The following is a 14,501-nucleotide window of genomic DNA, read 5'->3' as shown; positions in this document are numbered from 1 at the left end:
GATTTCTTTATGTCCTTATGTCCTGTTGAAAGAATCTATTCCAAATGGGCAGTGAGGGAATCTTACCACGCACGTTCTCTCCTCTCTGGCACAAAACAGGACACCTTCTTGTCCCCAGGACTGTCGTTGTAGTAAATGTAATGTTAATAAAAGGGGTGAGATCTCACAAACCAAGGTAGAAGGAGCACTTAACGAAAACAGCGAGTGGCAGTGTAGCCTAGTGAGAGGTTGGGCTTTGTTGCTTCCCCATTGTGTTATCTTGGGCAGATTCCTGAACCACTACGACCCTCACATTCCTGTGCTGTAAAACAGGGCTGAGAAGAGGCTCTATTCTGGAGAATGTCAAGGGGAATCCATGAGATGGTCGCACCTGGAAGGTGCTTATCAGGGGTTAATGCTTACTCAACACTGGGTATCACTGTTGGTGATACTGCTTCCCTGTCCACGCACCCTGCTGTAGGTTTTGGAATCAAAATCACTGTTTTTTTTTTTCATTTATTTATTTATTACATTTTTTGGTATATTTTAGGTTTTTATTTAAATTCCAGCCAGTCATCAGAAATTGCAATATTAGTTCCAGGTGCATAATACAGTGATTCAATAGTCCATACAACACCTGGCACCCACCACAAGTGCCCTCCTCAATCCCCACCACCCACCTCCCTACATCCCCCACCACCTCTCCTCTGGTAACCAGCAGTGTGTCTCTGTGATTAAGAGTCTGTTTCCTGGGGCGCCTGGGTGGCACAGCGGTTAAGCATCTGCCTTCGGCTCAGGGCGTGATCCCGGCGTTCTGGGATCGAGCCCCACATCAGGCTCCTCCGCTATGAGCCTGCTTCTTCCTCTCCCACTCCCCCTGCTTGTGTTCCCTCTCTTGCTGGCTGTCTCTCTCTCTGTCGAATAAATAAATAAAATCTTTAAAGAAAAAAAAAGAATCTGTTTCCCCATTTGCCTCTCTCTCTTTCTTTTTCCCTTTGCTCATTTGTTTTGTTTCCCAAACTCCACATATGACTGAAATCATATGATATTTGTCCCTCTCTGACCAACTTACTCCACCTAATACAATACTCTCCAGTTCCATCCATTCCACTGCAAATGGCAAGACTTCATTCCCTTTTAGGCTGAATACCATTCCACTGCATATATATTTTTTAATTTAATTTTTAAAAACTTTATTGGGACATAATTGGCACATAGCACTGTGTAAGGTTGAGGTGTACCCCATGTTGACGTGGTACATTTATATATGGCAGTATGATGTCTACAGCTTTTGCTAACATCTCATGGCATCATATGAGCACCATTTCTTGTTTGTCACAGGAACCAATGAGATCTAGTCTGTCAGCAGCCTTGAGGTTTATACTATGTTGCTGTTGTCTATCCTCACTATGCCATGCATTTGATCTTCAGGACTTACTTGTCTACTAGTTCCAAGTTAGTGCCCTTAAACAACATCTCACCAGGTCCTCCTTTGTCTGCCCCACCCCTGGTAACCACCATTTTAATGTCTGTTTTTGTGAGGTCAGCTTCAGAACCACCATTGAATTGGATGGGTATGAGACAAGCTTCCACAGAAAGGTTGAAATTGGGAATCCACAGTCTCAGAATCAGGAGAGGACACATTGCTTCTTCAGCCTCCACGGAGACTCACCCTTCCTGATAGTCCACATGTTCCACCTTCCCCTCTACTCTCCTATTATTTCTTCTCCTCTTTCCTCTTCCCCCTGGTAAAATCTAAGCCAGAGTTACAGAGTGGTCAATCTGTTCCAGTTCCATTGAAGGAAGGCACTCTAGCTCTGCAGGAACCACACCCATCACTGACCACCTGGGTCCAGCTACCTTCAGGAACATTGAGGTGGCCCCTACTGACTGGGCTGTAGGGGAGGGAGCTGCTGACCGTGGAGTTGATAGTAGTTCACAACCCTCCATTTCGGGAAGTTCCCAGGTGTCATCTGAAACAGACCCTATTACTCCCGGGCAGAGAGAGACTGAAGAAGGAGACAGGCCAGTCCAGGTTGGGAGGTGGCAGGTTTAATAAGTAAAGGGAACTTACATATGGGGTTTGTTTTGGGCAACAGCAAGACAAATGGATCCCCACACCTATCCACCAAATCTTCTGAGTCTACATATATAGAAAGGGGAGCCTTAACTGGGTTCAGTCATGCATACACCACATCTCAAGGTGATGTCCTTGGAGCAGCCTCTGGTAGAAGGAAAGGCAAGGAGAACCTGCTTTGTAAGGACAGGGGATTGGGTGAAGGAGTTCTGAATGCCTGGGTCCAGCTCATGGGTCAATCAGCGGTCGCGTCTTTTCGATGACCTTCCTCAGCAGTTGGGTTGGCAGACTTGGGAAAGAGGAACACTGTCTGGGTCTAACGGTTTCATCACAACAACCAGAATGACACATACAAAAAAAGATAAGGTGGGGCTTTAACTGCTAGGACAATCGAACTCTTTCCTTAAAGAACAGAATTTTGCCTTCAAAATAATCAGGTGCTCACACTGATTAAAATTTATGAGTGTCACCAAAAAGGCAATATTTCTGTATTGATGGGGCTAGTGGTGGTGGTGATGCATATGATATTTTTCTCAAAAGCTGAATACTCCCACAGCTTCTATTCTCCAGTATCATTTTATATTCTCTGAAGAGACAGTAGTACTTCTTAAGTCACTATGTAAGTAACCCATGTTTACTCTAGGAAAATTTAGAAAATGCAGATGAGCAAAATTGAAAACTACCTAGAAATGACCACTCTTCACATCCTGGTCTATGTCTCTCCACACTTTTTCCTTCCAGTATGTATGAGTAATAAAAATTTATTTTGTTTTGGTCTTTTCAAATCAGGCTCCAGCCACACCAACTTAAACCTTCTTCAGCTCCTGAAGAAGAGACCATTTTATTATGTTTGCTATTATGTTGCTCAATTTTATAAAATTTTAAATGAACCAACTATTCTGCCTGGTATGAGTGGGGTCTATGGTAATGATAAATTTACTTATATTTAACATGCCGCCCTTCTTTGTAGTCAAGACAGTTAAGTTCTATGTTGTTAATCAAATACTGTCCCTGAAAGAAACAGGTGGGTGGCCAGGAGTATTCAGAAACCCACTGAAGTATTTAAGGAAGATTCCTGAAATGTTAATTCCTTCCTTTTATTTTTCTCAGGGCTTTCTTGCTTGGTCTTTGTCGTGAGGACACACGATTCATCAGGCTATGGTATGTTGGCACTTGAAACCAAAAGCAAGGTCTTTTTAAATCACTGCCCAGTATATTTGGATGGGAGTGCCCAGCGCAATAGGGAACAGTCCGTCAGGATGTGGTCTTTCCCCCATGGCCTCAATAGACAACTGCAAAATCTGGCATCATTTCTTTTCTTTTCTTTTCTTTCTTTCTTTTTTTTTTTTTTTTGAGAGAGAGAGGCAGAGAGAGAGAGAGAGAGAGCATCAACAGGGGAAGGGACAAAGGGAGAGGGAGAAGCAGACTCCCTGCTGAGCAGGGAACCCAATGCGGTGCTCGATCCCAAGATCCTGAGATCATGACCAAGCCAAAGGCAGATGCTTAACTGATTGAGCCACCCAGGTGCCCCCAGTCTGGCATCATTTCTAAGAGCTCTGCAACTCCTGGTTAATTAGAATGAGCTACGTTGATTGCCATTTTTGTAGGTCCAGAGTGGTCAAATACTGACAATTTTGTGTGGTCTATTCGCTATAATTTGATGACTTTTGTACTGTGTTCATATGGTGATGTAGTTTTTATAATAATTTTTTTATTATATTATGTTAGTCACCATACAGTACATCCCTAGTTTTTGATGTAAAGTTCCATGATTCATTAGTTGCATATAACACCCAGTGCACCATGCAATATGTACCCTCCTTAATACCCATCACCAGCCTATCCCATTCCCCCACCCCCTTCCCCTCTGAAGCCCTCAGTTTGTTTCCCAGAGTCCATAGTCTCTCATGGTTCATTCCCCCTTCTGTTTACCTCCCTTTCTTCTTCCCTTTCTACTCCTACTGATCTTCCTACTTCTTATGTTCATATGGAAGCTTATGTCCAGATTCATACAAAGGTGGAATGAAAGAGCAGTTTTCCATTTTGCCTGATACTTTCAAAAGGTCCACCATGCCTCTCTAATACAACCCTGCTTTTTTCTGGTATCTTTCCATTGCTCCCATCAGACTCCCAGAAGCATCCTTGTTCTCTTCCTCTTTCCCAAAATCCTGCAAGTCCAATTGTCTTCCTCCTTACCCTATCATTTAGGTAAGGTCCCCATGCTTTTCAACTGGACCAGTGCTGTCCAATCGAAACAGAATGCAAACAAAATACATATACTTTACTATTTTATAGAAGCCACAATTAAAAAGGTCTTACCACTCACTAGTTGGGCTGGGCATACTTTTTCCCAGCTGGAGGGATTGGAAACTATCACCCCGTCAGCTGTTGCTGCCACCTGCAAAAGCAGAGTGTCCCAGATGCTACTGCTTGACAGCCGAGCTTGCCTCCATCTCCAGAACCTTTTCTCTCATCCTAGGATGAAAAGTGAAGGTTGCAAAGTACACCTTATTTCTTTGGACAAAATCAGTTTCTTCTCAGGATGCCTGAAGGTAGAAATGACCATTCCTTCAGATCATAGTTTCTAGAGCCAGACTGCCTGGGTGTGGATCCTGGCTTGATCACTTGCTAGCTGTGTGACCTTAGGCAAGTTAATCTTTCTGTGCCTCATTTCCTAATCTATAAAATGGAGATGATTATAGTACCCTTCTCATGGATTTGCTCTGAAGTTGGTATTATGTTCTAGGAAGGACCGAAACAGTCCTGGCACATAGCAAGTGTCATATGAGGGTTTGAGAAGATTTCTCCCATCCTTTCTAGGTGAACCACACTCAACTACCCAAATGGGGTCTTCCTTCTCTTAGACCAGACAAACACTAAAAAAGTCTTATATCGGCCCATTTCTACCGTCCTTCTCTACCTCCCTACCCTCCTTCCTTCTTTCTTGGTAACTTTTCATTTTACATAGTTTCAAACTTACAGAAAAATTGGAAGAATGCTTTCAGCTCTTCCCTCCCTCCCCCGTTTCACCAATTGTTAACAGTTTGCTTTATCATATAAGTATTATAATATATATTATATATAATAAATATTATGTATTTATATAAACACATATAGACATTTGTGTATATAATACATACACATAGGACATACATACATTTGTATATGCATGTACAATATATAGTATAATAATTTCATACATGCATTATGTATATGTAGGTATAATACACACACATAATTTTTTTTTCTAAACTACTTGAGAAGAAGCTGCAGACATCATACTCTTGCACTCCTTAATACTTCAGTATGCATTTTCTAAGAACAAGGACATGCTCTCGAATAATCACAGACTAATTAAGAAAATCAATGCAACTGACCCATTAGGTATGGGGCAGGTTCCATTCTCATTTTAAAGATGAGGACATGGAGGCTTGGAGAGTTTTCAGAAATCAAGTGAGGTCCCAGCTAAGTAAGTGGTACAGCAGTAAGAGTACTTCATTCCCCCACAGTGCAAAGGTTAGTGGGAAGGGACAAGCAATCACAGTGTATTAAGACTGAAACATCATCACTTTAGTTTGAGCTGCAAACACTTATTGGTAGGAGCCAAAACAGGAAGAATGTGGAATTCAGACAGGATAACGTCTCCTAATAAAACATGGCATGATGGGGGCGCCTGGGTGGCACAGCGGTTAAGCGTCTGCCTTCGGCTCAGGGCGTGATCCCGGCATTCCGGGATCGAGCCCCACATCAGGCTCCTCCGCTATGAGCCTGCTTCTTCCTTTCCCACTCCCCCTGCTTGTGTTTCCTCTCCCACTGGCTGTCTCTATCTCTGTCAAATAAATAAATAAAATCTTTTAAAAAAAAAAACATGGCATGATGGTTTTCTTTAGTTGACTTTTTATTTTGGACATTTAAATCTAGAGAAATATTATAATGCTAAAAATGATCACCCTATACTCTTCACCTGGATTCATCAACTGCTAACATACTGTTCCATTTCCTTCTGGTTTCCTAGCTACCTATCTAAACACACAAATATCTATTAGCAAAAATAATTATATGTAGCTATCAGTGAAAACCAGTGAAAGGAAACCTCACTAACATGGGATCTGGAGGTTCAGCAGAGGGAGCTCTCCTGCCCTGCCACTTGTGCTCAATTGCAAACCCAACAGGAAGAGATGGACCTTGCAACTCAATACTACTTCACTCAGCCAGAAGGAGGAAGAAAGTCTCCTCTGCCCTGCTTCCCTCCCTCGCCCTCCCAACAGACTAACCAACAAGAGGCAAGCACAGCCCAGCCAACGAGAGAGAGTCACAGCACAGCCAATGAGAATCCACTATACTTCAAACTCCCAGTTTACTCCAGTGGACTTTTTGCGTAGAATAGCCCTGCCCAACTTCCTCTTTCCTCTCTGAAACAGCAGTCTCCTCCCTTGTTCAGTGGACCGAGGTCTTGCTGCTGTCTTATGTGCTACCTTGTGTGTCCCAGGTTGCAATTCTCTTTCATTCTGAATAAACCCATTTTTGCCAGTAAAATAACTGGCAGTTTCACTTTTATAGTTAACGTATCTATATACAATATAGATATATCTTCAACTTAGTTATGTGTCACATTGAGATTATACAATGGTAATAATTATTTATCTACATATCTATATATATTTATTTTTCGCTATCCATTGGAAAATAAATTGCGGATATCACGCCTCTAAATCCCTTAGCATTTATCTACTAAGAGCATGGACATGCTCTTACATAACACAGGGTCAGTTTAGGAAATGTGTCCTTAATACAGTTCTATTATTTAATTGAAGCCCCTTGTCAAAAAATTTTCAATTAATGCAGTAATACATTTTTTTCAAATTTAGGATTCATTTTTCCATCATGTAGGCTTTATATTTAGTTATATGTCTCTTTAATCTCCCTTAGTCTCGAGCAGTTACTTTTAGCCTTTCTTTTTCTTGCATGACGTTGACATTTTTGTTGAGGTGAGACAGTTATAGCAGAGCATGTGCCTCAATTGAGTTCGAGATTTCCCCATAATTAGGTCTGGTTATGCTGTGGGGCAGGAAAAGGGCGCATATGCTATCCTGTCTTTCTTCGTGCATGAAATTGGAGGTAGGAGATGGCAGAGATGGTAAGTTGTTTGTCTAATATGTTAGTAACAGAATTCCACTGATTTAACCAGCTTCTTAACTAACTCAAGAAACTTTTAAAGTGTATCTAGGAACAGTCCTAGAAGAATCTTTTATTTTAGCTCACTACTGAGTGAAGTCATTTGTGGACATTTTAAGAGACAGGACTTCAAGTGGGGTTAGATTGATTAAATATTGAATGATATAGAGAACCCACAGAGCTGCCTTCTTCTCTCTCTTCTACAGATCCATGTGCAGACCATCCCTGCCCTCCTCATGTTCCCTGTGAATCCAACAACGGAATATACCACTGTGCTTACCATGAATATACCTCGACCATAGGAAAAGAGGCACTCACAGATCCAAAAGTCACATACAAAGGTGATTCTGGGCTTGTAGTAAAGGTGGCATTACGGCAAGAGTATGCATATGTTGGCAGAGCAGCTGGCCATAGGCTTCTCAGAGGGGAGGACCTTCGGTGTCCTGCTTGAAGGTCATGTCTCTTTACTCTGTAGCGTCATTCATGTGAGAGATGGGTAAGAATTTGAGATCCAGGTGAAACTGACTTGCGTTCCATCTCAACTCTAATTAAGTAGCTGTGCAACTTTGGGGAAATTGCTTGAATCCTCAGTTTCAAGTGTATAACCTCTAAAATAGAAGTAGTCATCATACCTTCTGCAGATCAGGGAACTCAGCTCAGAGGAATATGTGTTCGTTTAAAGGTGTCAATCCCAAAATTAATGAAATACCCAGTTTAAAACATAAGTCCTTCTGTGCATCCAGTGTCACGCTGGGCACATTACTTATTTAACCACATACCAACTCCCCATGACATGGAAGTCTCTTTTAAGTTCGAAGTTAGCAAGCTTTTTCTGTAGAGGGCTATCTAGTAAATATTTCAGGGTTTGCGGGCCATATGGTCTCTGTTGCAACTATTCAACCCCGTCTTTATAACATAACTGCAGCCATAGACATAAATGAATGGATGTGGCTGTGTACCAATAAAACTTTATTTACAAAGACAGGCAGTGGGCCAGTCCAGGCCACAGTTTGCAACCTTGGTCTAAGTAATGAGAAAACTTGCTATCTCCCCAAATTCCCCAATACTTACAGTAGGAAATAGTCATATTTATTTGAAAAGGAAAGTGATTTGTTTTGCTGAGTTTATCTCAATATGTTTTCTAGTGGAATACTTTCTAATAGAAATCTGACAGAAACCACTCATGGGAACCACACAAGTAATTTCAAATTTTCTAATAGCTACATTTAAAAAGGAAACACAGGAAATTAATCTTAATAATATACTTTAACTCAACATATGCAGAGTATTTCATTTCAAGCTGTAATCAATACAAAAAAACATTAATGATACCATTTATATGCTCTTTTTCATATTATCTTTGATTTCCAGTATGTATTTTATGCTTACATACATTTCAGTTCGGACTAGCCATAGCCTCAGATGGCTGGTGGTTCCTCTTTGTGACAATAGACTTCTTGGACCTGACTCTCAATTGTGACATTTATTATTATTATTATTATTATTATTATTATTATTATTATTATTTATGCTATGTTATGTTAGTCACCAGATAGTACATCATTAGTTTTTGATGTACTGTGACATTTTAAAAAACTCCAGCTCTTTCCATTTGGGAATTCAGAATGAGATGGAAGGTGAACTCTTGATTTACAATAGTTTCCTCTCAGAAGTTCATAGGTATCTCTTCCTTATTTTTAATATATAGCATTCTCAGTTTGATTCTTGTTTTCTTTATACTAACTTTTTCCCCTCTTTCTGGTAGTTTGTAGGATCTCCTCTTTTTCCTTGGAGCTAGGACATCTCATTTTATTTTTAGTATATTTTTATATTTTTTCTTATGTAGATACATATACACATATCTAATATCTATATCGAGATTTTATTCTCTTCTCCCTTACAAAATCTCTGCTTGGGAGTATCTTCATTCAGTGTTCTTGCTTGGCATGTTCTAGCTTCTGTTGATCTAAAAATTGTTCCTCTTCACTGCAGGGAAGTAGTTGATTGGAGTGCATTACTCCTGGTCATCCTGACGAAATACCTTTTGGATGGGTACTGGCCATCCTGGATATTTCCTTCCTCTTTACCTTTCCCTCTAAATCCTAGAAGAGTTCCTCGACTTACTTTTCCTGACTAATAATTTGGCCTTTTGCATGTCCATTCTGTTATCGAGCATTATCATTGAAATTTCAGAAACTATAGCTTTATTTTTTTAAATAATTTTTTATTATGATATGTTAGTCGGCATACAGTACATCCTTAGTTTTTTTTTTTTTTAAGATTTTATTTATTTATTTGACAGAGATAGAGACAGCCAGCGAGAGAGGGAACACAAGCAGGGGGAGTGGGAGAGGAAGAAGCAGGCTCCTAGCAGAGGAGCCTGATGTGGGGCTCGATCCCATAACGCCAGGATCACACTCTGAGCCAAAGGCAGACGCCTAACCGCTGTGCCACCCAGGCGCCCCTACATCCTTAGTTTTTGATGTAGTGTTCCATGATTCATTATTTGCTTATAACACCCAGTGCTCCATGCAATAGACCACAGCTTTAATTTCTCAGAAACTTTTTTGGTTATTGTTCTTTCATTGTACCATTTCCATAGCAGCTTCTTCTTTCTTTTACTTGATGTAAGATATTTATTGAGATGAAGAGTTTTGTCAAAGGCAAAAACCATGGTTAGATACAGCACATTTATCAACATACGATATATATAAGCAAAATGTTAAAAAAAAAGGAAAATATTAAAATATCTAAGCTTAAGCTTCTCTGTAGCTGGACAATATTATTTATTTGGTATGATTCCTACTCATCTTTTCAAATCAACATATAGAGTCATAACTTATATAGGTATTAATCAAATTCACTGTTATAACTCTTTCTGTGTCTCAGACAAAAGATTGAAATACTTATTGGCATGGTAACAGACTGTTCCTATATTATATTGCTCCCTACAACATGAATCCTAATAACAATAAATAATATAATATATGTAATTTACTAATAATAAAATATAGTAATAATATATTCTAATATATTGTAGATAATATAATAATTAATATAGTTATATTAAAATCTGAAATGTTTGATAATAATTAAAAAACAAATATCTTGCCTTAATTAAAATCTTCCCTAAAATACTAGGGAGAGAAAGGCTGCTTTATTTTTTGTTTTTAAAAATTTGCCCACTGGGTGTTATACACAACTAATGAATCATCGAACTTTACATCAAAAAGAAAGAAAGAAAGAAAGAGAGAGAGAGAGAGAAAGAAAGAAAGAAAGAAAGAAAGAAAGAAAGATGTAGAAAAGAAAGAAAGGATAATTAATATAAAATGTTCAAGAAAAAGTCAGAGAATTTAAAGCATAGGTGAATACCTTGCTTTAGCTACAGGAGGCATATCTCCACCAATGAAACCAATCTAAAAAGAATGGCCAATGTTGCAGTTGTGAAAAAGATGGTTGGGTAACAGATGTGCTAATATCTTTAATTTTTCTCCATGAGGTAAACATAAAAGGAGAAGTAGAGGTTTGGATGTTTAAAGGTATTTTTAGAAATCTGAAACAATATTGCAAAGAATAAGAGTTTGAAGTGACAAAGAAATGTAATAAAATTTGGGGGTAGTCGGAAACTCTTAAATGTAAATAAAACTATTAATAATATTCATTTATGATGCATTCCTGAGGAGGATGAAACAATAATGTGCATTGCTGTAAGAATTGAAATAAATAATACAAAAATAATAAAAAAAATTGCCCCCAGTCATAGGGAGATATAATTGACATATAGTTCTATATAAGTTTAAGGTACAGAATGGCTTGAAGAAAGCCTATTCTTATATTATTTAAAAAAATGACTTCTTGAATCTTTCTGGAGATCCTTTCTGAGGATTTTAAGTTCTCTCCTCTTTCCTGTATTAACTGTGTACCTTAGGCCAGATTTTCCTAGAAAACAGAACCCAAGGCACAACATGTATTCAGGCTTTCAGTAGTGGTTGTGTGTGCAATCCCGGGTAGCAACAGTGAGGGAAGAAGAAGATGTGAAGCAGGGAAGGAGGGAGAGCAAATTCGAGATCGTGCATTCCTGTGCTGGATGCTGCCTTGTAAGACAATGCAGATGGTGGTGTGGCCATGCAAGACTTTCCAGAAAGGCCACTTATAACTGTTTTGGGACAGTCCCTTGGCAGGAGGAGAGAGGGAGAAAAAGAGAGAGGCCAGCTCCTTCTCATGTTGTCTCTCCCCTTGGGCAAGCTTTGCCTCATTGGACTTTCCCTGACTTCTGGGTTGATTTGCCTGTCTGGGGAAAGCAGACACTGCATCCCACAGCAGATGAGTTCATCTGAGTCCAGGTGGGAGATCCCAGAGCCTCCATGTGGATGATGAGTTCAGATCTGGGTGTTGGAGCTGCTATGATGCCCACCACACTAGAGGAACCTCAGCTGGGGGAGGTCAAGTCAGTCTGTGCTATTAGGAGACAAGGCACCTGAGGTGTCTCAGGGGAGTTGGGAGATGTGAGTGAGCAAAAGTGATGTTGGCCATAAACTGGGTCCAGTACACTTTGCTGTCACTGCTTCCTGTCTTGCTTTTCCTTCAGGCTGGCTTAAAACATTTCTTCAATGTCATGGGGTCCATGGCTGTGCCTCCATACTTATTAAGGCTACTTAATACATTGCCTGGTGCAGGTTTTCTTGGCATTGTGGACTTTCAGTGATAGAAAAGGATGACCACTGATCCATGTACAAAAACCAGATAGGAACAGAATACCAGGCAGGTAGGTTTCTTTTAGGTTATGGACTAGGGAAGGGGTAAGCAGATCATAGGCCCCTCTGACTCTGGAATTAGAGATGTCCTGGGTGAGAGTCAGTTTCACCAGGCTATGTGCTACTTGCTTTTGGCATCAGCACCCTGAAACAAACCCTCTGCTTCATTAAAGCAGCTACCTTTATCTGCTTTATCCACATGGCAGGTGGTACAGTTTGGTGACATGAAATGTCAAGTTGGAAGTGGCGTCCCCAGTTGGCCACTCCTACTTTCAGCTCCTGCTGACTTGGAGTGTGGATCCCTGTGCAGTTCTCCATTGACAAGCTTCCCATGTAGGTCGGTAGGAGACGTCTGGTGCCTGTGGTTTTCAGAGTTCTTCCCATTCTGGTTTCTCTTAGCACTCAGGCTCATTTGCACCATATCTTACAGAAATTCCTTAGAACTTTCTGGTCTGTTGATGGCACTCTTCAGGATTTCAGGGACTATTCTGCATTTGTTTTTATTTTAACAGTTCTTATTTGTTCTTTTTTGCCCACAGGGGTTAAGTGAAGAAAGGGGAGTTACATGTGCATTCTTAACTAGCTCTTTTGAATGAAAAATCTTATTCTCAGTGAGGCTGAGAACCCTGGGCTAGACAATCACACAGTGCAAGGCAAGACAGAACCCAGGAGGGCTGACCGTCCAGCTGTGGCTGGCCTCCCATCCTGGCTCACCCTGGGGCCATCTCAACAGTGGGCTGGATTCACCAGTACTATTCACACTCACTTCTTGCTCTGTCTGCTGATCACTTATGCCAAACCAGTCCACCGTACGAGTCCACTGTAGAAAAAATAGCTACCATTTACTGATTGTTTATTACTGTGTGCCCAGAAATGTATTAAATACTTTGTATGCATTAATTCATCCAAAGCTCATAGCAGCCATGAAATAGACATGATTATCATGATTCTCATTTTACTGGTGAGGAAACTAAGGCTCAAAGAGGTTAAGAAATTTGCTCAAAGTCACTCAGAGAGTACACAGCAGAATCAAAACACAAACTCAGTTCTTCTCAAGGCAAAGCCTGGGCCCTGCCCTCTGTTACCTGGGGGTGGTTCTGTCCCCTAGGGGACACATGGCTGTGTCTGGAGACAGTTTTGATGGTCATAACTGGGGGTGCTACTGGCATCTACTGGGAGAAGTTAGTGCTGCTGCTCAACCTCCCACAGTGCACAGGGCGGCCTTGCCCCACCCCCACATCGAAGAACCAGTGACAAAGTCACATTACGCTAGAATCGTACATTACCGTGAGCGGGGACTAAAACCACCCAACGTTTTGTTGTGAGTCAGTAATTTCTCAGGCATTCTCGGGGGGAAATTCCAGTTAGCTTGTAAACTTACCATGGTCTGAGTTTATGATTTCGTTCTTGATTGAGGCATGTTCAGGGGCTTTTACAACCTTGGCACGGCACGTGGATGTTTTCATGGGATTCTCACATATGGATGACCATGCCTACAATCTCCTAACGCTAACACGTGCATACCCATAACACCATTTGTAAAACAGAAATTATACAATGAAACCTATATTTTATTTTATTTGAATTCCATAAGCCAACATATAGTACACCATTAGTTTCAGATGTAGAGTTCAACAATTCATCAGTTACATATAACACCCAGTGCTCATCACATCATGTGCCTGCCTTAATGCCCATCACCCAGTACCCCATCCCCCCACTCTCCTCCCCTCCAGCAATCCTCAGTTAGTTTCTAATAGTTAAGAGTCTCTCATGAACTCCAAATGGATGAAAGACCGCAATGTAACAGGAATCCATCAAAATCATAGAGGAAAACATAGGCTATAACCTCTTTGACATCGGCCACAGCAACTTTTTTCATGACACATCTCCAAAGGCAAGAGAAACAAAAGAAAAAATGAATTTATGAGACTTCATCAAGATAAAAAGCTTCTGCACAGCCAAGGAAACAGTCAAAAAAACTAAGAAGCAGCCCACAGAATGGGAGAAGATATTTGCAAATGACACTACAGATAAAAGACTGGTATCCAAGATCTACAAAGAACTTCTCAAACTCAATACACGAGAAACAAATAATCAAATCAAAAGATGGGCAGAAGATATGAACAGACACTTTTCCAATGAAGACATACAAATGGCTAACAGACACATGAAAAAATGTTCAAAATCATTAGCCATCAGGGAAATTCAAATCAAAACCACACTGAGATACCACCTTATGCCAGTTAGAATGGCAAAAATTGACAAGGCGGGAAACAACAAATGTTGGAGAGGATGTGGAGAAAGGGGATCTCTCTTACACTGTTGGTGGGAATGCAAGTTGGTACAGCCACTCTGGAAAACAGTGTGGAGGTCCCTTAAAAAGTTAAAAATTGAGCTACCCTATGATCCAGCCATTGCACTACTGGGTATTTACCCCAAAGATACAGACATAGTGAAGAGAAGGGCCATTGCACCCCAATGTTCATAGCAGCATTGTCCACAATAGCTAAATT

At 40.5% G+C, this 14,501-nt stretch overlaps 1 protein-coding gene across 1 annotated transcript in view; it reads left to right on the top strand.

Moving 5' to 3' along the window:
• Window positions 1-7,162: 7,162 nt before the first annotated feature.
• Window positions 7,163-14,501, top strand: part of LOC121102438 (adhesion G protein-coupled receptor E3-like) — a 63,210-nt gene continuing 55,871 nt past the window's right edge. Inside the window, exons 1-2 of the mRNA XM_040628289.1 lie at window positions 7,163-7,193; window positions 7,438-7,572. Of these exons, the coding sequence (XP_040484223.1) occupies window positions 7,163-7,193; window positions 7,438-7,572 (166 nt within the window). The remainder of the gene's footprint in view (window positions 7,194-7,437; window positions 7,573-14,501) is intronic.

This window comes from Ursus maritimus, unplaced genomic scaffold (assembly GCF_017311325.1).
Source record: "Ursus maritimus isolate PB19 unplaced genomic scaffold, ASM1731132v1 scaffold_14, whole genome shotgun sequence".
Lineage (NCBI taxonomy): Eukaryota > Metazoa > Chordata > Mammalia > Carnivora > Ursidae > Ursus > Ursus maritimus.
Note: the sequence above shows the minus strand (reverse complement) of the source record. Positions and strands in the feature narration are given on the sequence as shown.